The 27,318-nt window shown below is 40.8% G+C and overlaps 2 protein-coding genes across 2 annotated transcripts in view; one reads left to right on the forward strand and one right to left on the reverse strand.

Annotated features, from left to right (window-relative positions):
* The window catches only part of grip2b (glutamate receptor interacting protein 2b), a 170,675-nt gene that overhangs the window by 124,100 nt on the left and 19,257 nt on the right, over positions 1–27,318 (reverse strand). The gene's annotated exons all lie outside the window — the stretch shown is intronic.
* LOC133000341 (uncharacterized) lies at positions 2,583–5,760 on the forward strand. Its single transcript, XM_061070253.1, has 6 exons — positions 2,583–2,641; positions 3,018–3,273; positions 3,406–3,549; positions 3,888–4,022; positions 4,286–4,390; positions 5,165–5,760. The coding sequence occupies exons 2-6, from the start codon at positions 3,018–3,020 to the stop codon at positions 5,383–5,385; spliced, it is 861 nt and encodes a 286-aa protein (XP_060926236.1). The 5' UTR covers positions 2,583–2,641; the 3' UTR covers positions 5,386–5,760.

Consider the following 27,318-nt stretch of genomic DNA (forward strand, 5'->3'; position numbering starts at 1 on the left):
CACCTTCTGACAGTGTGTAACCACAAAACACCTTCTGAGAGTGTGCAAGTAAAAACTGTTTTTGAAAAGTTAGACAAAACTGGTCCCCACAATGAACTTTAATGTTGTGTGTAAAATGTCCCCACAAAGCCTGTGTTAAGTTGTGTGAACGAGAAAGAGCTTCACTGGTCAGAAGTAATGTAAATTGGTATACAATGACATTTCAAGTCATACATCTTGAAGGTTCGTGTTAGAGCTATATTCATGCTAGATTTCAAACCTCACAGTATTTTCTTTCTTGTTAAATTATCACTCTACATTTTGGAGTCACGAGGTCCCCACAACACACCTTCTGACAGTGTGCAACCACAAAACACCTTCTGAGAGTGTGCAAGTAAAAACTGTTTTTCAAAAGTTAGATAAAACTGGTCCCCACAATGAACTATAATGTTGTGTGTAAAATGTCCCCACAAAGCCTGTTTTATTTAAATTGTGTGAACGAGATAGAGCTTGGCTGGGCAGGAAGAAATAGTTGAAAATTAATTCAAGCTTCTTTTCTCTGGAGTTTGTTTTATGTTAATAACAGGGTGTTTCTCATTTTAGAGGTAAAATCTCAATGGTCAGTCTTTTTGAATGTCAATGTATTATATACATTGAATGAACCATTAGTCTCTTATGTTTAAATTTCTTGAAATAGTCATACAATTTGTTGTTACAGACGACCAGCATCACTGTTGACACCATGGAGGAGGATGACTCTGATCCTGTCCACTCAGAGAGTCTGATAGATGGTGCCTTTGCGCCAAAGACCACACCTGAAGAGGTAAGTTCATGTCCATCACTATTTTTTCATTATTTTGTCACTCTATGTTCAGAGTTCGTGTAGAAACTGTGTGTGAACAATTAGGTAAAACTGGTCCCCACAATGAACTATAATGTTGTGTGTAAAATGTCCCCACAAAGCCTGTGTTAAGTTGTGTGAACGAGAAAGAGCTTCACTGGTCAGAAGTATTGTAAATTGGTATACAATGACATTTCAAGTCATACATATTGAAGGTTAGTGTTAGAGCTATATTCATGCTAGATTTCAAACCTCACAGTATTTTCTTTCTTGTTAAATTATCACTCTACATTTTGGAGTCACGAGGTCCCCACAAGACACCTTCTGACAGTGTGTAACCACAAAACACCTTCTGAGAGTGTGCAAGTAAAAACTGTTTTTGAAAAGTTAGATGAAACTGGTCCCCACAATGAACTTTAATGTTGTGTGTAAAATGTCCCCACAAAGCCTGTGTTAAGTTGTGTGAACGAGAAAGAGCTTCACTGGTCAGAAGTATTGTAAATTGGTATACAATGACATTTCAAGTCATACATCTTGAAGGTTAGTGTTAGAGCTATATTCATGCTAGATTTCAAACCTCACAGTATTTTTTTTCTTGATAAATTATCACTCTACATTTTGGAGTCACGAGGTCCCCACAAGACACCTTCTGACAGTGTGCAAGTTGTAACTGTTGAAAAGTTAGATAAAACTGGTCCCCACAATGAACTATAATGTTGTGTGTAAAATGTCCCCACAAAGCCTGTGTTAAGTTGTGTGAACGAGAAAGAGCTTCACTGGTCAGAAGTAATGTAAATTGGTATACAATGACATTTCAAGTCATACATCTTGAAGGTTAGTGTTAGAGCTATATTCATGCTAGATTTCAAACCTCACAGTATTTTCTTTCTTGATAAATTATCACTCTACATTTTGGAGTCACGAGGTCCCCACAAAACACCTTCTGACAGTTTGCAATTACAAACTGTTTTTGAAAAGTAAGATTAAACTGGTCCCCACAATGAACTATAATGTTGTGTGTAAAATGTCCCCACAAAGCCTGTGTTAAGTTGTGTGAACGAGAAAGAGCTTCACTGGTCAGAAGTAATGTAAATTGGTATACAATGACATTTCAAGTCATACATCTTGAAGGTTAGTGTTAGAGCTATATTCATGCTAGATTTCAAACCTCACAGTATTTTCTTTCTTGATAAATTATCACTCTACATTTTGGAGTCACGAGGTCCCCACAAGACACCTTCTGACAGTGTGTAACCACAAAACACCTTCTGAGAGTGTGCAAGTAAAAACTGTTTTTGAAAAGTTAGACAAAACTGGTCCCCACAATGAACTTTAATGTTGTGTGTAAAATGTCCCCACAAAGCCTGTGTTAAGTTGTGTGAACGAGAAAGAGCTTCACTGGTCAGAAGTAATGTAAATTGGTATACAATGACATTTCAAGTCATACATCTTGAAGGTTCGTGTTAGAGCTATATTCATGCGAGATTTCAAACCTCACAGTATTTTCTTTCTTGTTAAATTATCACTCTACATTTTGGAGTCACGAGGTCCCCACAACACACCTTCTGACAGTGTGCAACCACAAAACACCTTCTGAGAGTGTGCAAGTAAAAACTGTTTTTCAAAAGTATGAAATGTATTTTTTGTAGATTTTGAATTCAGACTTAGTTTAGCAGAGCAGACACAACTTTGGTCTCAAATATTCTTATATGTACTTTACTATATTATTTATTGTGCATGTGCCTTTATTTACCGATTACAGAGTTCGAAAATGAAACTGAGACTTTTGTACCAAAACTAAGACGGACTAAAAGTATTCTGGTAAGTACTTACTGTGAGTTGACATCATTCACAAATAACTTCCAATAATTCAGTGGATTATAATTTAACAATATATATAATGTAGTCTGTAAAAAATAATCACTTTAAGTTGAACATCAATTTTTTCAAGTTGATGCAAGTTGATATAATCTTATTTTTTTCAGAACAGTCAAAATACCCTGTTTATTATTAATATAAACTGCTAAAATAAACAAATTATGAAACAAAACTTGCAAAACAGCCAAATGAGATGATGGTTTAATTGATACATCAACACTGTTAACAATTTTAATTTGGTTCTGTTAGGTTACTGACTAATTTCTAATCTAACCATTACAGCTCTACATATTTATAATGTTTTCATTAATTTTTTTAGATGAAAGACACAGATCTGGAAGATTCTGAGCTATTTGATTCGTCATCAGAGAGTGCAGATGACTACGTACCAGGTACCAAAAGTGACAGTGATCCGGATAGCTCAATAGGCCCCCCTGTCTGCGATTCTACAACACCAGACAACATGATTTTGGACAGTCACAACATTACACCTGAAGCCCCCAGAGCAGTAGAAGAACCCTGTTCAAGTCAGACCATAAACGACAGCGTCGTTGTCAGTTCATTTAAAAAAAAAGGTGGGAAGGGTGTGTATGACAAAAAACATTATTGCTTGTATTGCAGTAAGCCTATTTCAAAAATTGCAAGGCATCTAGAGCGTGCACATGAAGATAAATCAGATGTGGCTAAAGCTCTAAGCTTTCCAAAAGGTTCCAAAGAGAAAAAAAGACACCTGGATTATATTGGCAACAGAGGAAACTTTGCTCACAATGCAGCAGTTATGGAGTACGGAAAGGGTAAACTCGTGCCACGACCGCCTAAAGGGTTGGATGAAATTGGAATAGATCCAAATGGTATGTTATTTTATTTCACTTTTTTGTTCATCATTTATTCATTTCGCATGGTTACACTGATGTTTGTGTGATATAATTGAAGACCACTAAGTGCTTTACAGTACAGCTTTGTCATTCACCCATTGACACACACATTTATCTCGAAATCAATCGAAAATAAAAATTAACAAACATTATTTATTCATCTTTTTAATAATATGTAGTTTAAAAAGTGTATTCAACACTTGAATGGTTGAATACACTTTTATTAATTAAACTGAATTTTCAATTTTGTATTATCATTATTCTGTAGTACATATATGTCTTTAAAGTGAAATTCTTTTTTTGTTTTTTCATAGAACCACATACAGAGGAGACATTTCCTCATACCGAAAGGGATGAAATGCTGCCACAACCACCCAAGAGACAAAATCCACACTCATCAAGTGATGAGGTACCTTCAGAATCCTGCAGAATGAGGCCTTCCTCAATAGGTGACCTCATGACACTTCTCTTTTATCTTTTGTATGTCAGTATTGATTATGTATGCTTCTTTCTTTATATTAATTGTTAGTGTTTTAATTATAGAAATGTCCAAATGTTTTAAAATGTGTCATAGCAGCCATATGGGAACAGAAAAAGAAACAGCACACCTTCAAATCCCCGACCATGTTAAAGCTGTTTATAATTTTGTCATTTAAAAATTGTCCCTGGAAAATGTTGTTAAAGTTTTACTTCTTTTTTTTTTCTTTTATAGCACCACCAGCAGAGGAGTCACTTCCTCCCACTGAGAGGAATGAAATGCAGCCACAACCACCCAATAAACCAAAACCAGTCAGTACGATGAGGCCTTCCTCAAAAGGTAAACGTTTGACATGTAGTACCTCTTGTCTTTTTAATGTCAGCATTTATTATGTTTGCTTCTTTCATGGATATTAGAAATATATAGAAATTGCCAAATTTGTTAGATAGCAGTCATAAAAAAAAGACCAGATCAGAGTCTGTTTTCGGTGTTGCCCATTTAAGATGTTGCCACCAATACTTTGCCGCATAACTGTTGCTGCACCCATTTAATTTAGTTTTATCTGTATATTCAGGCCTGCAATAGTCTGATAAAGGGTTTTTAGGCTGATTCTATAGTCTATTAGGTGCTTAAAGTAGGACTCATAACAGTAACAGTTTTAATAGTATAAACATACAAACAACAACTAGCCCCTATACCAACCACCTGTCCTGGGTACTCACAAATCCATATTTAGTTAGATTAATGAGTGAATGGGTACATTGTGTTTATTTATCCAACAGATCCAACATTTTATAAATACATTATTGTCTTCATGACAATTTTGAGAAATTGATGTCAGTAAATGTGAGTCCATGTCAGTGACCAGAATTAACAGTTTATTTTTTAATATAACACAGCATGTACAGCTTATAAGAAAATGGAATCAAAATCCTCTTTCCCACTGACCATTTCAGGCAGAATGCACAAATCAGTGCTTTCTTGGCAATGTAATTGTATAAATTAGTTTTCTTATACTTTAGAAGCTAGTTTATACTGTACAGAACTTGTAACTTTGGATTATAACTCTTACACACTTTGTCATTACAAATTTGTTTTTCTGACCACTTAAAGGTACAACTGCCCAAAAGAAGAAAACACCCTGGAAGCAGACAGAGGTGGAGGCAGTGGAAAGCCACATGAATCGATTCATCACATCTTGTATTATTCCAGCAAAGTTTGACTGTGAGAAGTGTATAAGAGCTGAACCAGAAGCTCTTAATGACCGGAGCTGGCAGAATGTGAAATTCTACATATATAACCGCATTACAGCCAACAAGAGGAAATTTAGTTAATAATAGGAAGATTACCACCTATCTGGTATGGCAGATACTAACTTGGTCTACTGAAAATGTTTATTTACTATGACTAAGGCATTTAAAAAAAATGTATTTTATTGTTCTGTTCTGAAGTGCCAATAATAGCCAACATTTTTGTTATTTTAAATTCTAAAATATATATATATATTTTTTTTTTTACTAAAAGAGTTATGTTAAAAGGAAGGATCGGTAAAACTTGAGATTTTATTTGTTTACAAAAAATCCTGTCTTTCCCTACAACTCAGATAACTTGAATTTTGTCTTTCATTCGACCAAATATTTTGAAAGTGATTGAATAGCAGTAAGCTGTTGCTCTGCAGTTGGCTGTAATTAAAAATATCTTACAAATTTGACTGAATAAGATTTATTCTTTGTACGGATGTAGATAGATGTCACTGTTTGATATGTTAATATTCACTTCAACCGCATAACACTAATAGTCCTATCAAATTCTGCTTCATTGTAAGGCAGAGTTCATTAACAGCAAGATGTTCTGTGCAAAGTGATGCTTTGCATCCCTATCACCATTTAAAGGCCTCATGTTATATCGCTACATTATCTATCAACAACTGAGCCAAGATTGATTTTTCTTCTTTGGTTTAGACTAAACAAACTGCTCTAACAAATGTAATAATGGAAGGACTTACAGTATCAGTAGTAATATATATATATGTAATAATGCGTTATTGAAGCAAGGTCCCCATCAGTCTTATGACAAGTTGTGTGAGTCATGCAAATGATATGTAAATAAGGTCCCCATCAGCCATACCTACCCGTTTTTTCTTCGGTCCCCATTTTGCACAGTCAAAATACTACTTCATAAATTTAGATATTTTAAGTTGTGTATGTACTAACAGAATTTTTTTTAGTGCCCCTGATTTTTTTCATACCTCAAATACCTCTAGAAAGGGTGGTCCCCACAGATGATGACAACAAGTTCGAGGCCCGCAGACCATGGAAACCAGTATGTGTGTGTGTGTGTGTGTGTGTGTGTGTGTGTGTGTAGTTTGACATGATTTATAATGTATTAAGCCCCAGCCGAGCGCTCCTGATGTTCAGGTCTTACTGAAAAGAAGCCTCAGCAGCAGCAGATTTAATGTGTTGTGTCCTCGCAGTTTAAGAAGGCTAAGCTCCACTGACACTGTGTGGGCAACAACCTGCGTTTCACAACACAAAAGCACAGTCGGGTCTTTGAAGACACACTCTGGCAAAGTCACACAGCCCCCAAGTTCGCCAGGGCATCCATCGAAATGACTCCTAATGACAATCCTCCTCCTCCTCCGACCTTCACTTAGCTCCCTCACTTCATCCACAGGTCACAGGATCATGTGGTGGCGGCTCCGACCTTTTCCACTCGTCAGCAGGTGTTGGTGAAATCTCTCCGATTAGAGCTGCTCACGCTGGAGGAGCAAACTCACAACTCTTCAAACACGACACGAAAATATCTTGCTATATGCAGATGTGGTAAACAGACATTTCACTCTCGCATGTGAACCTTCCCCTGTCATTGTCTCAGGTTGTTTGGAAAAGTTTTGTGATCGTTGCATATACAGAGCAGAGTGTAAAGCCCCTGGAGGCACTTTGGATATATCTCACATCGGGCTATAGAAATGAAACTGAGTTAATAATAACATTAAAATGTCACTTTTCACAAAATCAAATGGAACTCAGAGGGGAAATTTACAGGATTTAACGTGAATGATGATTCTGTTCTATACGTTCTTCAGACCTATCTTCATTTATCTTAGTACACCGACTGTGTCATGTCAAGATGTCTGCTGTGAAAAAAAGTCTATTTAAGCAGCTTCCTCCCTTATGTAAAGTCAATGAAGAGACATGCAGGCAATTAAAATCAATTTGAACAAACACGAGGAAGAGCTCGAAGGGGAGTGACGTCCTCTCGCCTCTTGGTCTGAAAGGTTCAACGTGAAGCTGCAATATTATGTTTGAATTTCATTATGGACTCTTTGGAAGACGAGTAAAAAAAAAAAAGCACTGCAGTTGTTAAATCCTCTCATAACAGAAGCAGGGATTAGTGTCTCAGCAGCCTGGTGTGGTTAAACATGTCTGTTCCTCTTCAAGGAGAAAAAGGCAAAGTTCACACTATGACTTAAACTGGAATCTTAAACTATAAAATAACATGACTTGTAATTTGTTCTCGGGTCTGTTGAGAGTTTCAAGTCAAAGTATCTCCAATGATTTATGAAGACCTCGGAGTTCATGGAGTAGAGATGTAGAGTTTAGTTTCATCTGTGTCACTGAGGATGTTAGCAAATAAAATAGTATATGGAGGAAATAGCAGGGAACCCACACAGCGTCCCTGGGGAACACCGAGAGGCGAGTCATGTTTCAGACACATTATTCAAGTTTGAAACTGGTTTATAACATCAGAACATCTAATATCTCAGGGCGGTAAAAGAAAATGTTGTAATAAGTTAAGAATAAGGATGTAATTCATCATATTAGCTCTAAGGAATATACTTAAGTCTGGATTTTGAAAGTTTTGGTGTATCAGGGGCTTTTTGCCGTAATAGAAACGTCCTGCACGTCCGGAGGTGACTTTGCTCACAAACCCTTCACATTTCAAATCAGATATCTGTGTGTGGAAGGATGTTGGGTTTAGTAGTTAATCAATGATAGAGAACAAAGCCCCGGAGAGATCTCCACTATCCTCTGGAACAATATGAGAGCAGTGTGTCCTCCTCTCACAGTTTAACCACATCGTCTTTTTACAGGTCACAGACTTTTTGGTTTGGTCCAGGGCTTCACGTTGCTGCAGGACATTTACAGGAGCTACTCGGTCAAACAGGCTTCTACCAGTCTGCTAGATAATGTCGTGTATTCGTTAGAGTAGAACATGTTGGTGTGTGTTCAAAACATAATGACGGGCTTACGTTTATGATACCTGCCTTCTGGACTCTCAGACATTCTCAGAGAGTCCTCCAGATGTTTATCTTAGAAGTTCTCTACCTTTTTGAAATGACCTTTGACTCTCAGAGTGACCTCTCACTTGCTAATGGATGGGAGTAGAAGGAATGTTCTTGACCAATGTGTCTTCATGTTCGGACACAAAAACATGTCCCTCTTTAGTCAGAGATCCCATGGGGGACGCCATTTACCTGAAGTCATGGGCGGAACCAATCTCTCTATATATACTGTGTGTCCGACCCCTGCAAGTCAGACTTCACCATTTGGCCTGGGTGATTTCTCCGAGTTCTAGAGCTCGTCCTGACCTGTAAAACTTCTGTGTAATAAACATTATTATACTTGTTAGTACTGGGTCCGCGTTCCTTTCCTTCACCATCAACTTCTACAACCACATCAACCTCTCGGCTGACCAGAAATACACGTCAATAGCGTGAAAGAGTGATGACTCAACACATTCATGTGGTTTCAGTGGACACACACAAACTCTGCATGCAGCCGAGTTGGTGTAACACTCATTCAAAGACGGAGAATCAGAACAGCATCAGAAATAACTAAAGATATTCCATTGCTTCTCTATTTTTATCATCCACTCAGTGTCATCGAACTAACACAGTGTAACATGAGCCTTGGGAAATCACATGTGGCTTTAAGGATATAGAAACACCTCCTGAATACAACCGCACAGCTAGAAACAGCTGAGTCAGGACCCGGAGGGGGGGGGGGCAGCTGGCAAATTAATATCGGCCCCCGACCCTCCTCGTTTTCCTGCAGAAGGTAATATCCCGAGTTATGAAGGTGTCAGCAGTGTGAGAGAGAGAGAGAGAGAGAGAGAGAGAGAGAGAGAGAGAGAGAGAGAGAGAGAGAGAGAGAGATGTATGATACAGTGGCTGAGGGAAAAGCTCGGGGGCTGTGTGTTTATTCAATGAGTTTATTCCTGAGTCAATGGAAGTTAGAGGACGAGGTTTAAACTGAGGCCACAGGAACTTCCTCTGGGAATAATAAAGTATTATCTTATCTTATCTTAATTATAAGTTCTATTCTTTCTCTGCTTTTTTTGGATATAAATATTTTATGTTTTTTTAACAAAATGTTCAAATAAGTAATCAAATTAAATGATCTCATCTTATCTTAGATTCTAATTAACGTTGACCAGTTCATATTGGTTTCTACATGTGTCTGAATATCTTGATCATAAAGTTCTAAATCATTTAATGAGAAATTCATGAAAATGTCGAATACACATTTTCACACAATGTTAAATAAAGTTAAAAAACAGTTCAATAGTTCTTAGGTTCTAGTAACCCACCTGTCCATCAAGTTTCAGGAAAGTCAGTGGAGTAGTTTTCATGTAACCTTGTTAAAAACAGCAATGAAATCATAACGTCCTTGGCAGAGGTGATAAGACCTAAATGAAAAATATTAATAACAATAATAAACACCAGCTACCGCGTGATCTTACTTTCCAAGTTTGTAAAATGTATTTTCCATTAATCAAGAAACCTTTAACCACTTTATAACCTTTTAAAAAGTTTCTAAATTCAAAGGCTGTGGTCTTTGTTGACAGTATGATCTGTGTTCCAGTTAATCAGTTCTCTCCTGGGAGGACTGGTTTCTTCTGGAGCTGAACACGCTCTTCACCCTGCCTCTGTGGAGCTGCTACATGACAGAGTTTCACGTACGTCTTCATCACGGCTGCGTCGCCGAGCGAGACGAAACGATTTCACGTCCCGAGACGAGGCTGAAGGAGTCGAGCTGACGAGCGACACGAGCCAATGAGCTCAACACGAAAACCAAATTAAGTGAAGTTCAGAGATCAGGACGAGTCCCGGTGGAAGAAGAGAAGCTGAGTCATGTTAATCAAACTCTGTGTAATCTCATCAGCTCTGATTCATTAAATAAAACTTAACCGCTGTCAATTCAAAGTCTGTAATGCGGTTAGAACTGTTATGAGTTGAGGTTTCATTTGTCTTTGAGCGATGAAGTACTTTGAAATGCAGAACTCAGCATTTTAAGCACCTCACATCACACACTCCTAACTACACACTCCTAACTACACACACCATTCATACACGGCCTGCACACAGCCAGCAAGGGCAATGTGGAGCCGGGGATCAAACCTCTGATTAGTGGACGACCCGCTCTACCTCCTAAGGTGAGGAGTATTCAGCTGCAACATTCCACTTCACCACTAGATGTCACTAGATTATAGACACTGGACCTTTAAGTATCCAAACATGACACATTTCGGTTGATCTGTGTCAGTTGTGTTGGTCTTTTGAATAAATTATAAATTAATCTCTGAGCCATCAGCTACAGATTATCCTCTGGGAGCATCGAACATGTCGACAGTGGTTAACTGGGCCGAGAGGATAAAACCAGAACAAGAATCCATAACCAGCAACATGAGATGGAAATGGGGCAGAGCGACGATATCTGGATTGATATTTCATTAGGAAAAGAAAGAATAGAATAGACAAGACAAGTTATTCCATTAAAGTTGAGTCCACATCAAGAAGAAAACTCACAAGACGACTGAATACATTTTATGATTATTTCAAAATGTATATTTGAGGCTTTTTACTTTGTGCTTTTTTATTATTATTCATTGAACTTGGTTTAGTGTCTTTCTATAAATTCTTCGTTATAGTTTCATAGGATTTTGTTCGGCTGCTGTTCTCATTTTAAATCATTTCTAAATACATTGAACTCGATCTGACTTGACGTCTCTTGACCGTTCGGCTCCTCAGTGATGGAGAGCAGAGCTGAGCGCTGGGCAGAGACTTAAGTAGTGAACAAAAATTTAAACTTAATTTATAATAAATGATGCAGACGCTGCCTCACCCACAAATCGGATGCACATTAGCTGCTGTTTCACTGGATTTCAAGAGTTTCATTCTGAAAATCGAGACCACTGACGGCTCACGTCAAACTTAGACTCACCAGTGATTAGGTGTTTGGTGCATTGAACAGAGGAGGAAGGATTGAGGATGACAAGCAGGAAGTCATTCTCGCTGTCCCTTTGGTGCTAAAAATTTAGTTTGACCAGAAGACAGGAATAAACATGTGATAGATCCAAACTTAATATTCCACTTAATAATAACAGCAGCAATAAAAACTTGGATAGAATTGATTATAAAGTCTGGAATAAAGCCTCAGTAACGTCGAAATGCTAAATTGTATTGCTTTTTTTTTATCAAACAGGTTGATCAACACGTTCTTCTCTTCTGATCATCCTTTCATCACCTTGAGTGTTAGCAGAGTTATGTTGGAACAACTGGACGGATAATCATGAAACTTGCAGGTAATCAAATCATCAAATATTGAAGCACATCCAGGAAAGCTTCTTCTATCGATTCCTTTCTCACTTCATCATGTGACTTTAGTTTTTACTTTTATCATTTCAGCTCACGGATCTCCCAACTTCCTTTAACTCTCGGTGCACTAGGACTCTACTGGAAACTATGGGAAGGGATTGAAACCAAAACCAGTTCCTAGATAAATATAATACAACTATCCTACTGCCATTTCATATTATAATGTTGATTAGAGTAGAAACTGTGAAATATGCATAAAAAGGAAGAAAATCTTCCACACAGAACTTTGTTTTCAGTCCAAACTGAATTTTATAATCAGGCTTCATAATTTCTGACTCATAGCTGATCAATGCTGTGACTTAATTATTCATAATGTGCATATTCAACTGTTACATCAGTCACTATGACTTAATGACAACTTAATTGGTTAACTGTAGGGGAAAAAACCTCAATGGGAAAAAGTCACACTCAATAGAAACGGAGTAAATGAACAGTGTGCTCATTCACTCCCCCCCATGCCCTTATTATATTATTGTTATTATCAGCGCTCGTACAGAGACGGTGGAAACAGCAGCTCAGCGGTGGATCCTCTCGAGGCTCCGAGCGCCGACAGGAACACGTCGTGTGAAAAGGCTCGAGGACGGAATCACGCCGAGCTGTGACAAATGTAATGAGCCTGGCACGGGGGGGGGGGGGGGGGCGGCGGTGTTTCCTTCAGGCAAACAATTAGAATCCAAGACTTGCCACTTAAAATACTGTATGTTTGAATTCTGCATCAGAGCACAAAGCTCCTCTGAGTGTTGAAGCCACTGAAGTCGACAATCTGCAGCAGAACATGCTTCAGTTTAGTGCGAGAGTCAAACTACTTTTTACCCTGAAAGCTATTTCACATTTGAATCGTGAGTCTGAGTCCTACAAGTGAAGCCAAATCATTAAGATCGCCCCCTGGTGGTTGGACATGTTAGTGGATGGGACATTGACCAAACCTGAAAGTCAAAGAACACATTTACATAAACTTTCCTTAGAGACGTTTTCTGTCTTTTTACGTTTGTCTCTTATCATTACCATTGTAAATGAGGGTCTTATCCCTCAATGTGTCTTCCGAGGCTTAAATAAATATTCAATCAATATCAACTGATGTATTTGGTTTTATTTTGTTATTTGATGATACAAGACAGACTTAGAAGTCTTGATCGACAGCTGAGACTAACGACCTGGACACCACGGCTCCAATCTAGATCCCAGCTGCTCAGACTCCAGCTCCAAATTATTTAGAACAAGGTTGTGGCTTCTGTTACCTGAATATTTCAACAGTGTGGTTTTTGATCTCCCTTTGGCTGACAGTTCATTTCTCCAGATAAGTAGAGACCCTCTCAACCACAGGCGTACTCTCTATGCCCCAGTGATCCTGCATCATTTGTTTTACACTTTAGAACCTCACAAAGATAAATGACTGTGAACGTGTCTGCTGCTTTGAAGCTTTAACAAGAGGCACTTTGATTATCACCCTGTTCTTCATGCCCACAAACGCCCGTTTCGCTCCATAAACACGTGAAGAAACAAATTAATAGTTTAAAATCCTGCCGAGCCGCTGCAAAGATGCGGAGATGAGTTGCAGCTCACGGATGAAATCCTCTGGAATCAGAGAGCAAGCAGACAGCAAATGTGATGCAGGAGATGCTTTATTAGACTCATAACTCTAATCCGACCGAGGAACTACACAACACACCCTGCGGTCTCCGCTTCGCACAACACAAGCCTGTGTTTCCTGTGCAGCTCCGTGTGTAACACAAAGCTTTGGAGGAGTTAGAGGTTCAACACACAAGAGCTTATCAAGGTAAAAGGCCACATACTGGGGTCAGAGAGCTTCCACATATTGGTTTTATTAAAGAAAATATACTTTTACATTAATAATAAATAGGAAAGTTTTGCAGGAACAATCAAAAAAAACTTCTTTTAATGCCTAAATCCAACATTTTTCAGGTTTGGAGCTGAAGGAAACTGTGGAAACATTTAGTTTCACCTTCACATCTGTTGATTTCTCCCTTTAAGGCCTTTCTATCACCACTGCTGTTCTCAACTGTTTTAAAAAAAATATTTGTTTTACAAAAATATCTTAATCAAGACGAGAAAACACAAAAGACAAATAACACTCAAACAAGCATGCCGGGCCAGTAGGTGGCGATAAAGTCTACGATCCATCAACAGAAAGAAAGAGAGGGTCAATGTGCTTGAAGTAAACTATGACATCATCTGAGCTCTAGAGCAGGACTTTTAGATTTCACATTTAGATTCAGGTTTCTCATTAAGTTCCACAGATCTGACCAAACAATCAAATCCTTCATTTACCTTCAGAGGAGCCGGATCACAAGTCACCATCACCCGTCACCAACACCTCAATCGATCCTCCACCATCACTCTGACTCCATCCACGGAACAACAAACTCATCTACACACAACAGACACACACTAGTTGTGAAGTCTGGGCTGGTGCAGAGAGAAAGAAGTCAGAGCAAAAGTGACGGAGAAAGAAAACAGGATGACAGTTCATCAGAATGTGTGTTGAGACTTTGGAGGAACGACACAAAGAAAACAAACATTTTCTTCCCAGATGCAGAAACAAGATGCTTGAATTTGACAGAAGAATAAATAGAGATCAACAAAGTCTTTATCTCCGTGAATCTATATTCGGTCGATCAGCGGAGAAGCCGAGGTCTGAGACAGGAAGTGAGTACAAGAGCCCGGAGGCGAGTTCCCACCACACAGTGCGTCTCCATCGCATCGCACCCGGTGTCTCAGTCTCTCACTTCATTTAACCTCCGTGTTAATGTGTTCCAGGGGGGGGGCAGACAGCAGCAGTACAGTCTGCTCAGGTGCGAGAGTTAAGTTTGTCACAGTCTGTCCATTAAACGGCCTCGCTCTGAGCCTCGGGGGGGGGTCGCTGACGGATGAGCTAAAGACGGGACGAGTCTGAGAAGGTCATCGTGGATTAGAATTCACTTAGCAGGGAAAGAAAAAGACGACAGAAATACCTGAAACTGCTTTGAACATAATTTAAAGGTTCTTTGGGGACAACGAGGGGAAATGACCAAAATGAAATATTCATCACAGGCCTTTTCTGCCCATTTTTTAAGTTAGAAACAGATTTTGTAGCCAAACCAGGTAAAACTGAATCCTGAGATAACCTCTTGGGAAACGTTAGATGCACAAATGCATCGTCTCTCTTTAACTGGCAAATGAAGCTGCGGCTCCGAGTCAAACATCTTGTTCCATTCGAGTTTGTCTCTGATTCTCCGTCTGTGTCTCTGTCTGTGTCTCCTCGGGATGAAGAACAGGACTCAAGAATAGCACAATACACTCTGAAGCAGGAATCCTTGGTGCATACGACCTGTAAGATCCACAGGGTTCTGTCCCCAAGGGCACAGAAGTGTGAAGAGAATAAACACAAGTGTGAAGAGAATAAACACAAGTGTACGGTGACGTGTCAGGAATCAGTCGTGGTTCAGAAGTTCAGGGATGAAAGATCCTTCCAAGCAGAAATGTCTCCCTAATGTCCCGTGATGGCGAAAACACGACCTCATCATATAACGTCTGTTAGCAGCATTAAATTAAACTGCAATGTAGTGTAAGTAGGAAAGTTTCTTCATGTGTGGGAGGGAACAAGGTCAAAGTTCATCAGTTTTCCTGCCTGTAGTCGAGTCCGCCCGAAGACTAAAACAAAACAAATCAGTCGTCAGCAGTTTGTTCAACATTAAAGCTGAAAGAAAATGTGTCCAGAGCATATTTTACATGTATTGAAACTTATATAACTTGATCTTTGTGTGAATAGAGTTTTACGCCTGATTCAGGTCGATCAGATACGAGATGAATCGAGAGCATTAAATGTTTCAGTCTGAGCAATAAATAATAAAAACAGAAAAGGTACAAAACTGTGTACGTAATTATTTTAAGCCATTGCAAATGATTCCTTTCCATCCACCCCCAGCTCACATCTTAATTTAACCTTGTTGCTAGTGTTGTTATGCATTATACTTTGTGTCTCGTACAAAGTGAATCCAATCATGGCCGACTTGACTTTCAGGGTTGAACATTTCCATGGTAACAGGAATCAGAAATGTCACTACAACCCCTGAGGATTGTGGGTCGTGTATTACTTCTCCTTGAGGTCACGAAGAAAACACATTTTCTCTTAAAACACGTTGATGTTATTCAGACTTGTGGCGTCTACAGGAGAGAATCACACTGTCTCACAGAAACTTAGAAAATAAATGGGTTAATTAATTTAGTTGTATTTCTATCAAGTTTCTATTTGTGTATTTATCACATGTAGTCAGGCTCATATCACTGAATTAAGTAAACACTCTTAGTTTTGGAGAAATGTCCCAAATGTTCTTGTTCCACGTGAACTCGGATTCTGATCCATTGATGAATCTTTCAAAGCTCAAATCAAAGGGTTCACATTTTCATGATTTTCTTTGAAAGGATACGTGTTTAATTATGATCTTGTGATCTTCTTATGATCAATAGTAATTAACCTAAACATGAAAAGTTGCTTTGAAATGAAACTTCTTCTTCTTCTTCTTCTTCCAGCACTTTCCCTCTGACTCCAGTTGGACAGATTCCAGCGCAGATGTTCCAGAGGTTGACTAATCACCAACGAGCGACTGAAATCCAGCCAATCAGGTCACTTCATGAATTTGGACTGGAAACGCTCCAATCACACCGAGTTAGTCTGAGCCCCAGAGAGAATCCGACTCACGCTGACCCACAATCAGCTCCGGATCTCAAGGAGGTTCTGGGGTTTTATCCTGTGAATTAAAATCATATTTTTTGTATCTACAGTGATTTCATGCATGTTCTTCTCTGGAATCTACTTCAGGGAAATCCAGCATAGCGATGGAGAACGTTTTAAAGACAAACTTAAAACCCTCAATACGAATCCGATTTTCACGTGATTTCACCAGCAGTTAAGTTAGATCAAAGTTCCTCTCATGGGAACAGGCCGGTACATTCAGAGTGTTGAATAAATAATGGAACAGAACAATTACACTTACTGGTGCTGGTACAAAGATGCCAATGTATAGTCAGACTCATGTTACTATGAATATTAAAATATAAGTAATTTCAAAGAGCTAAACGTTAGACTTGAGTTTAGAAGAATCGTGAAAAACACAAACAAACAGCTACAATCACAAAATGATCCAAAATGAAAAGACTTGTATGAAACTGTCGACTGTTACTTTCTTTTACAAACAACTGAATAAGACTTCCAGTGATTTATTTGACAAATTAGCTTCCAGCCACGTGGAAGCATTTAGCTGCAATCATCTCCCTCATTCAGGGACGAAGGATTCAAACGGCTCCTCTGAGTTTTGATGCTAATCAGCTGAAATTGAATGGATTTTTCTAAACTGTCAAACATCTTTCAGCCACTTTGAATCCTGGCTGTTCTGTGGACTGAGCAGAAAAGGCACAGTTTGTGTGAATGTGCACTGTTGACCGCCTGTGAGATCTGATCTGAGTGTCTTACGTTTACTGAAGGTATGTGCGAGTCCACCTGGTATAAGGTATGTATGTCCGTGGCGTTGAGAGAGAGACACAGAGTGGAACAGAGAGAGAGAGAGAGAGAGAGGGAACACGGCGTCCCGCTTGGTTCCTTATCAGGTTCCTGGAGCTTTGATGCTGCTCCTGCTGCTTCCTCTCATCCCTGGTGCTAAACCCTCTGATAGAGCCGGGGCTTCACAGTGGCGGCTTCCATGTCCCGCGATTGTGACCGGATCTTCAAGGAGGAAATTATCTCCGACCTTTGATGCTCCTGCTCTCTGATGCTGTCACGCAGAGGGACGCTGTGACGAGGAAGTCTTTGCTCGTTCGCCTGCAGGACTTTTCCTCAGCTTGTTGTTTGGGTCACTTTAAGTGAGAAGCCAATCTGTCGCCACTTCTGCTAATACACACTGAAACACAGCAGAGTGTAATGGGCCGTGTTAGGATCCCAGAGTGCGAAGCATCACATTCCTACTGTAGCAGCCGCCTTTTCATAAATAAATCAGATTCCACAGAAGCTGAAATCACAGGCATTGAATGATGTATAGGTTGAGAATCCCGGGGCCTGGTGGCCGCGAAGAAGTCAGGAAACAGGAATGTGATCCCTCCTCCTAAATCCTTCTCTTTCATTCATCCTCCTCTACGTCGCATAGTACACATTTGGACTTGTGTTTTAAAAATGCTTACAGTAACCTGACTGCAGCTGAATTGCAGAACAGGAGGAGGATGAATCACCCGCAGCAGCAGAGGTGCTGTTCGGTTTCACATCCTGAGCTCTAACTTCAGGCAGGCAAATATAAAGAGCACCGCCCTACAGGGATCAATGAACTATTGTTTTTTTTATTACAGCGAGGTGCTAAAATGCCTTTAGCCAGGCTCAGCAGGAAGAAAATAACTACTCTGAAATATTATGCTCGTCCTGTATTTTGCACTGGAGTCGTAATACAACTAAAAATTACAAGTAACCTAGCAACTACTGCTGTGGAGAAGAGCTACAGAGGAGGACGAGGAGAAGTTTAATGTGGAGAGACACAAGACACTCGAGGGGATTTTAATCGGTGACCCTTTTGTGACGATGAAACCGAAGCCACCGCTGCCATTTATCTGCTACCACTCGCTTTTCCCTACAGAAAGGCAAAGATTAGCACGCACGATCAGTTTGATCTTCTGTGCTTATGAGTTAAAAAAATGCTGTTTTTAAAAAAATCCACTCAGTGAGAAGTGTGGACAATGAGGGGAGGAAGCCACATGGAATCAAACCGAGGGCCGGCAGTCAAGGTTTGCATCAATATCAATCAATCAGTCAATCAAACAAGCTGTTTCTCTATGGCTTATTTTTTACAATTTGGCATATACGGCTTAAAAAGGTGAATCATCTTCTCCCCTTAACCCTTGAACAGTGAGGAACCACTACAAAAAACTGGATTTATTCTTATTATATAAATTGTTGCTGCTGTCATTAATATCATCTCTACACAACAACTGGTCTGTCAGAGCTGAAACATGATGGTACACAACTGTTCCTGGTCTCTCTCCCACTCTCTCTCTCTCTCTTCTCTCCTCTCTTACTCATTTTTCTCCGCTCCCCCCACCCGGAAGAGGCAGATGCCTTCACACTGACTCTGGTTCTAGATGTTTCTTCCAGTTAATGACGGAGTTATTTCTCTCCACAGACTGCAAAAGTGCTGCTCATTGTGGGAACAGCTGGTTTCTCTATAATTCTTAAGGTCTCGACCTTCTGTGTAAAGTGCCTTGACACAATGTATATTATTATTTGGCGCGAAGTGCTGGGAGCAGTGAGTTTCACTCCTACAGACGAGAAAGTTTGTCTCTGACAGGTTCAGCACCACGGAGAGAGAGAGAGTGAAGGCCAGAGATCAGATCAGCACCAGGGACAGCGCCGCAGGGACAGAACCCAGTCATGTTAGGACAGAGAATCTATCGTTCGTCCCGGAGCTTCAGCCGATCGGATCACGGACCTGGAGACACTGCTGACCTCACAGTCGTCCCCAGTAGAGTCTTTTCATCCCGTCAGACGAAGGCTCAGAGGGAGGACTGCATCGTTTCCACAGAGAAGCTGTAACCAGCCCAATAAAACACCTCTTCGACTCACTATTCAGTTTCTATTCTCCCTCTGGGGGACGGAGGCACAGACAGATCCCGAGACTGTCACCTGCTCTCACACAATCACACACACACACACACACACACACACACTCACTGACACACACACACCCACACACACTCTCACTCATCTGTGAAGAACTCCAGCATAATGTCTTCTAGAAAAACCAAAGAAATCCCTCTGCCTTCTTTCAGAGTTTATTTAAAATCAAATTGTTATGCTTGTGCAATCAATACGAAAGCAATAAATACAAAATCTATGATATGCAAGTTAAAGAATGGTACAGAAATAAGAAAAAGATCTTCTCCACTTTACCCAGTTTTACCCACAACTGAGGAATATGAGACAGATGGATCCTGAGCTCATATTTGATATCACACTGTGCAGCATATTTCTGGTTTAATTTAGTCTTTCAAACATCAAAAATCTTCACAATGACTGAATCATGAGGTGATGATACAAAATTCATTCCCACTACTTTTTTCTTTCCGTTTCTCGAAGTACTGTGCTGAAAACTGTTTTTTTTTCCCACAGATCAATAAACCTAAACTGCAGCGAGCAGATAAAGCAAATATTTCCATTTCCATGTATTTATCTACCCAAAATCCCTCTGTCATCACAGAAGAGAGAGAAGTGAGATGAATAAAAAAGCAGAGCAGCACATTCATTCAGCTGCACGGTGGAGATTCTATAGAGCTTCAGACGTCTGAACCGAGTAAACCTCTTATCGAACGCACGCAGCAACACCTCGGCTCCATTGATTCTGACCCTACTACTAAGTGAGGAATCCTGCTCACGCACACGAGTCCATTCAAACCTCAGCCTCATTTTAAAGTGGATCTCGCCCAGGAGATGTTCGCTGAGGCAGCGGTCTCCTTCCTGTTCCCCCCCCACTCTCTCTCCCCTGAGAGGAGAGCGATGCGTTTAGAGAACAACAGCTTCCTGCAGTTAGTAAAAACTGCATCATGCAAATGTGGCTTCGAACATGTCACAGTTTCAATTCTTACCACAACAGTCGACCTTAACTCGTACACGTGTGTAAAGGAAATATGATGCTGTCGCCTGACGAGGTTTAAGATAATTGCAAGACACATATAAGATAATTTAAGACCTCATCTCAACAACATTTATAACATTTTAAAGGCGTAAAGTTACATATTTCATATTTAAACAATAAGAAACGTTATATTATTCAAGTATGCAAGTGTAACAGTATCATTGGGATCAATACAGGCTCAGATTTTCCATTAAATAAAGACAAACGCTTATAAAAAGAAAACTGAAGATGGAGCTAACACCAGCAGCAGGCTAGCGTAGCTTAGCACAAAGACTGGAAACAGATGGAAACTGTTAGCGGCGCTCTGACCAAAGTATACTAAATGCCCCTAACTACTGCTCCCTGTTTGACCACAGACACAATGCGTCAGTTGTTAGTCACTCAGGTCCTGTTGTGTGTTGAGATTTGAGGAATTCGTCGGTTGCATCTTGTGGCTGTGGTGTGAGCTGCTTCAAGGAAACTATTTATTCTGCTGCAGCTTCCAGCCGAGTCCTCTGTTACACACTCTCTGTCCTTTGAGACTACACATCATTCATCGACTGTACACACACACACACAATCACACACACACTCACACACACACACACACACACACACACACACATAGTCTGACAGACTGTCAGCTGTGTTAAATGACACATTTCTCTCTCTCGTATGGACTCAAAGCAGCCAAATAACAAAACACAGAACTACACACATTACACTCTGACCATATGGATACACACACACACACACACACACACTCGTGTCACCTGCCCACACTACTGGGAACACATGCAACACAAACACGCCAAATACTGTGAACAAGTAAACAGTGGCCTCATTTATAAAAGAAGTCTGAGAGGGAGAACGAGATTTGGAAATCAATCTTCAACACACACACACGCACAAACACACAAAACTGGCCTCAAGCTCCACTGGCAACCTAGCATGCATCTCACTTTCAGTTCCACACACACAAGTACACACACACACGTGCACACACACTAAACTATGTCATATAAGAAACCTGACACACTGATAACCCACATGCAGCCCCCCTGCTGTGCTGCTGAGACGCAGGTAGAAATAACACAACTCTGTGTTCTGCACCACAATCAGTGTGAGTGGTAGATTCACACAGTGTGAGAGGCTCAGGAGGAAGATCAGGTTGTGTACTAATCAGAGTGTCACTGGTTTAATCTGTGAGGACCTGATCACATGTGGACCAGTAGGATCGTCCAGTAAAGACAAATCCATCAAAACCTACGACTTATGACTGAAAGGATTAAAACCACAGAAGAAGAAACACGAGACACGAGTTTGACGTTAGACGCGAGAGACAAAGACGATGAACTCCACAGAGAGAAAGTGACGAGTGAGAAAACTTTCTTCAAAATCATCTGAAACCAGATTAAAGACAAAAAATAAAGATTAACGTCTGTTTTCCTTTTTACAAGCTAAACAAAAGTTCCCGTTTCAAATCCTGAGATGAGAAACAAATCCGTTTGACTCTGTTCTTCAGAATAGTTTAAAACATTAAATATTAAACAAGCTTTGAGTTTTGTTTATCTGCTGTGAAGTTGCTTTTCATCCATTTTTCATCGGAAATAACGTCGATGTGATAGATTTTGTTTATTTGTTGGTAACTTCTCATGTATTTATTAATTTCGACTTTCATTTCTTTGTATTCTGAAACTTCTTTAACGTGATGTTGTTTTACTGCTTTCGAGCGCCGACAGGAAACTAAACATCCGTCATCGTCGCGGCTGATTCACGCTGTCGCAGTGACTTGAGGTTTTCAAGGAGAAAAATCTTCAGATTGCTGCTTTATTTGCAAATTACATCAAACCACTTCTGCTTGTTGCCTCGTTTGCCTTTCAGATGAAGAACTATGTTCTCTGCTGATAAATGATCAACACACACTGCAGCTTTATTTCACTAAATTGAGCAAATTTGTTCTAGAGTCATGAGTTTAATATACTCCGAAATATGAAAGTTTATGAACCGATAGTTACTGAGCTCCCTAAAGTAACACAACACAGACACACACTCACACACAACAGTTTCCACAGCAACCACAGACCAGGTCTACTGGTGAAGACTGTAGTTCAATGTTCATGCTGGAAAAGCTGCTTAAAGCTGGGGTTGGTAATCCTGGAAAAGTTAGCAACAGCATGCTACACTAATGCAACCGATACATCCCAGCCCTCCCATTGGTCCTCTCGGCAACCCCCCCCCCAAAAAAAAAAAAAACATGAAAGTGCACTGACTGAAAACTGCTGGGAGCCGACTTTTCATACTTGTTTTATTTTCAGACGCAATTGTTTTGGAGGCGATCAGGATATTAGGAAGATTTCCACAAATAAGATAAAAAGGTATTGAACCCAAAGTAATAACAGCAAGTACACACACACACAAACAGACAGACACACACACACACACACAGTCCACACAGTGTGCCTCAGTAAGAGGTGCATGATAACATCTTATTTGAATTCCCAACCACATGTAATGTTGTATATACATAAAGACCATAATATCAATGAGCTCCAGGTGGAAACAGAGTTATTTCTGCACATTTACAGTGGAAATATAAAGTAACGTCAGGAAGGTTTTAATTCACCGGATGTTGAACAGGTCTAATTGTTGCCTGAAGCAGAATCACACCTCAAAGTCACTTCACTGTTGTTTCAGGAAAAAACTCAGTCAATACAAATCCAACAAGCTGCTGCTGGTCCCGACACTCCTGAACCAGAACTGCTTCACAAATCCACGAGTTCAGAATGAGACGTCTTCTAAAGAAACGCACAAGGATCCACATTCATCCACAAATCACCTGTTGATCTGAAAATCAGCCGAATCAAACAGGAAGAGAAGTTTCTTTTCACCTGACAGCCGCCGAGAAGCTTTATTTACTCACGTCATGAAATTTAATTTAAATCGCAGAGAGGAGAATAAAAATCTCATTTCAGCCTCGACTCAAAACTCATTCAGAATCTGAGCAGCTTCGCGAGGACAAACACAGAGTCAGAGTCGGAGAGAAGGAGCTGAGAAAGTGGAAAACGAAGAGAAAAGAGGAGGAGGAGAAAAAGAGGAGGAAGAAGACACACGTACACATTTATTGTAGACACACACTTGCAGGGACTCTCGCATATTGCTGTAACACACACTTGACACACACAGATACAAACCGTGCGCACACTTACACACACAAATGTATTCAAGATTACGCAGATCAAAGAAACGATCAAACAATCCTTACAGCCACACACACAGACACACACACACACACAGACACACACACACACACACACACACACACACACACACACACACACACACAGACACACACACACACTGTACCCTTGATTCGGCGTCTGATGACCCCTAAGCGACACTTAACCGAAACGGAGAACATCCCTTCTGTCTTTTCTTCCTTCTTTTCTTTTCTGTTCTTCTTCCTGTTCTTTCTGTCCCTCCTCCTTCTTCTTCTTCTTCTTCTTCTTCTTCCTCCTCAGTCGGACATAGTGTGAGCCAAGCGAAGGATGGATGGAGAGAGAGAGAGAGCGGGAGAGAGAGAGTGAAAGAGAGAGAGAGAGAGAGAGAGAGAGTTGTTGATGCTGGAGCGTTGGCCGGTCACATGGCAGAGAGAGAGTGAGAGAGAGAGAGAGCAAGCGAGTCGTTCTCTCTGGCAGTGAGAGGTGATTACACAGCCACCCCTCTCTCTCTCTCTCTTCCTCCCTCTCTCTCTCTCTCTCTGTCTCTCTCTCTCTCTCACCGTGTCTTTCACCTCTGTCTCTCACTCTTGTTGTTCAGGCTCTCTCTCTCTCTTTCTGTGTGGGAAGTGCTGTGAAATTAAGCTCCCTCCATCTCTCTCTCTCTCTCGCTCGCTCTCTCTCTCTCTCTTACTCACTCATATCCTTCCTCTGTGCTGCCTGGTTTCAGTCTCCTTATGTTTTCCTTCCTTTTCCTTATCTTCCACTCTATCCTGTCTTTCCTCCTTATCCTCCCTTTTTTCCTCTGTGGTGATTTATTTGTCTCTTTTCTCTCACCTTCCTTTCTCGCCCTCTGTCTCCTACGTCTTCCTTTAAAAAGTTGTTTTGTATGGATTTCATTCGCTGCTTTGACTTTGCCATTTACACTCTTTGTTTCTCTATCCATTCCCATTTAAAGAGAGTGTATCTTATATCGTCAAATACTGGAGAAGTTTCTTTGTACAGATATTCATCGTCTCTATTATGTTTTAAGTTGCGTATCCAGGCAACTGAAAGGGAACTTTGTCGACATTCATGGTCCACATTCAATCAACCTGCACCTGTTCTATGCACTCAGCTATTCTCAATATCTTCTCCTCAAGATCCATCAAATCATTACCTCCAGTTAAATAAAAGAAAATGTTGGAAAACACCTAGAGATGTTAAAGAAAGTGTATATATTTAATATGTGTAATAATGTCTTTCCCGACACAGAACACATCGTTCTACATGTTTTTTAGTGAACTAGCGTTTCTGTTTAATCTTGCTGACAAACAAACGTAACCTCCTTCACCACATTCAGGTCGGAACCTTCACCTGACAACTGCTCCGTCAGACTCCCGCCTCTCAGAGACTCCACTGCTGACTGTGACGCTTTGATTTGCATACTAACTCACTCACACTGGCTGAGTGCACGAGTGCTCGCCGACAATTACGGCAACATGCGGTGCACGATAAGTCTCTGAGTGGTTCACTGCAAACTGTCAGAGAGCCGAGTGGGACACTACAGACTGGGAGGAGGAAAACCAGTGTGTTCGCAAAACTGGGAACAAAGCAGCGGAGGAAGAAGGAGAAGGTTTCGGATGGTATGGTTTATTCTATGCAGCCGAGATGTCGATGTTGAAGTTGATGATGATGATGAAGGAATCTCAGCGGAACTCTTTCTTGTTTGTATAATATGTTTATTACACAGAAGATTTGCAGGTCAGGACGGGAACCATGGTATACCCGGAGACATCACACGCCAATTGTGGAAGTCTGCCTTGCCGATGCATGACAAGGATTCTTATAGGGGGGGGGGGGGGGGTAACCCTAAACTAGAGATAAAGTGACATCACACAAAGGATCTCTGACTAAATTTGGGCCTAAGATTGACGGACCTGTTGAAGAACATCCCTTCTTTACCCATCCATTAGCAGGTCAAAGATCATTCCACGAAGGGAGAAAACTAACGGATCCATCTGGAATTGTGTTTAAAAAAGTCTGAGAATTAGGCGACATACACGTAAACATGTCATTCTGGTTTATAGCCATGTTAAAAAGATCTATGAGCTAAATTTACGACTATGGTTTCACAGAAGACGGAAGGAACATATTATAAGATTCAGAGTTTGCACATGGGGAGAAACTCTCGACTCTCGTTTTCTTCCCCAATTCAAATTGTGTGGCTCCTTCTCTTTCAGTTTTCCGTCCGTCGCATTACAAATCATCACGACCACTCGCTCCATTTCATTTCTGAAATTCTGGAGGAGATCTGGAGTTCAGGTTTGAAAACAGCTTCAGCAGCCGGCGGGTGTTTAGACAGGTGACGATTCCTCCTCTCTCCCCTCCTACAATAAGACAGAAATAAAAGCCTTTTCCTCTTTGCTCCTGTAATCTATTTTTCTCCCTCACGGTAAAAATAAGAGACTTATCTCGACCTCGCTCTCTGGTTTGTAACTGGAGCTCTCTCGCCCCTCTCTCCCTCTCTCGTCCCTCTCTCGTCCCTCTCTCCTCCCTCTCTCCCTCTCTCGTCCCTCTCTCCCTCTCTCCCTCTCTGTCTCCTCTCTGCCATCTCCCCTTGTTGTCTCTCAACCCCGACAATAATCTCCTCACTTGCTCTGTTCCTCTCTCTTTTCGAACTCTCTCGCTCCAAATCATCTTCTGCAGGGCTCCAAGTTCTTACAACTAACACCCCCCCCCCTCCCCACACACACACACACCCTCTCTATCACAGTGTCAGGGTAACAGAGTTGAGGTGGTGGTGGGGGGGGGGCTGAAGTTGAGCAGTAAGCTATCGCGAAATGAGAGAGGGATCAAAGCAGCAAACGCCTGGGCTAAGCGGCGGAGAAGAAGAATAGAAAGATGAAGGGGTGAAGGAGACAGCGGAGGAGGTGGAGGGATGTTGAAAATGAAGCAGGGGAACAGAAGGAAGCAGGAGAAGGAAGAGAGAGGTGGAAGAGGTGAAGGAGAACATCAGAGCCGAGGAGGAGGCGGGAAGTTGAGAGGAAGGTTTTTCGAACAAAAGATGGAGGAAGAGAGAAACACGGAGGGAAGAAGGCGACGGGGTAAAAGTGAAGCAGAGAATAAAGCGGTTCGGCTGTGGAGTGTTGAGAGAGGGGGGGGGGGGGGTGACGGAGATTACTCCCACAGAAGAGAGGCTGAGGAGGAGGAGGAGGAGGAGCAGGGAGGAAGGAGAGGACGAACGTCACCGGTAACGAGACGCACGAAACGACTCGTGCTTATTTTATATTATGGTTAACATCAAAATATGAGAAAATCAATGGAGCTCCTCTCAGATTTAACCGTCTCGTGAGGAGGAAGAAGAGTCTGAAGGAGTCAGAGTCAGAGTCGGAGAGTTCTCTGAATGAACCCACACCCACATAGCAACGCTCCATTTAGGTTCAATACGTCTGTTTCCCACATTGTTTTGTATATTTAGAGTCGTCAGCTTCTTCGTATGCATCCGTCAAATCTACTTTTAAAACAAACGTGGCTATTACACTGTATTTAGCATCCCATAAGAGATTCTATACTTTTATAGACTCAAGGATTCTACCTGCAGGTCACTTGTATTGTTCAAAACATGCGGTCAAAAAATCTGGATCAGAAATTTGAATTAATCTGCTGCTTTTGCAAAAATCCACATAAACTCCCACAGTAATAATTCCATCCATCCATTCATCCAATCATTAACATGGTTGTGGGGGGTGCACGAGGCGATCC

Source organism: Limanda limanda, chromosome 4, assembly GCF_963576545.1.
Source record: "Limanda limanda chromosome 4, fLimLim1.1, whole genome shotgun sequence".
In the NCBI taxonomy this organism is placed as follows: Eukaryota; Metazoa; Chordata; class Actinopteri; order Pleuronectiformes; family Pleuronectidae; genus Limanda; species Limanda limanda.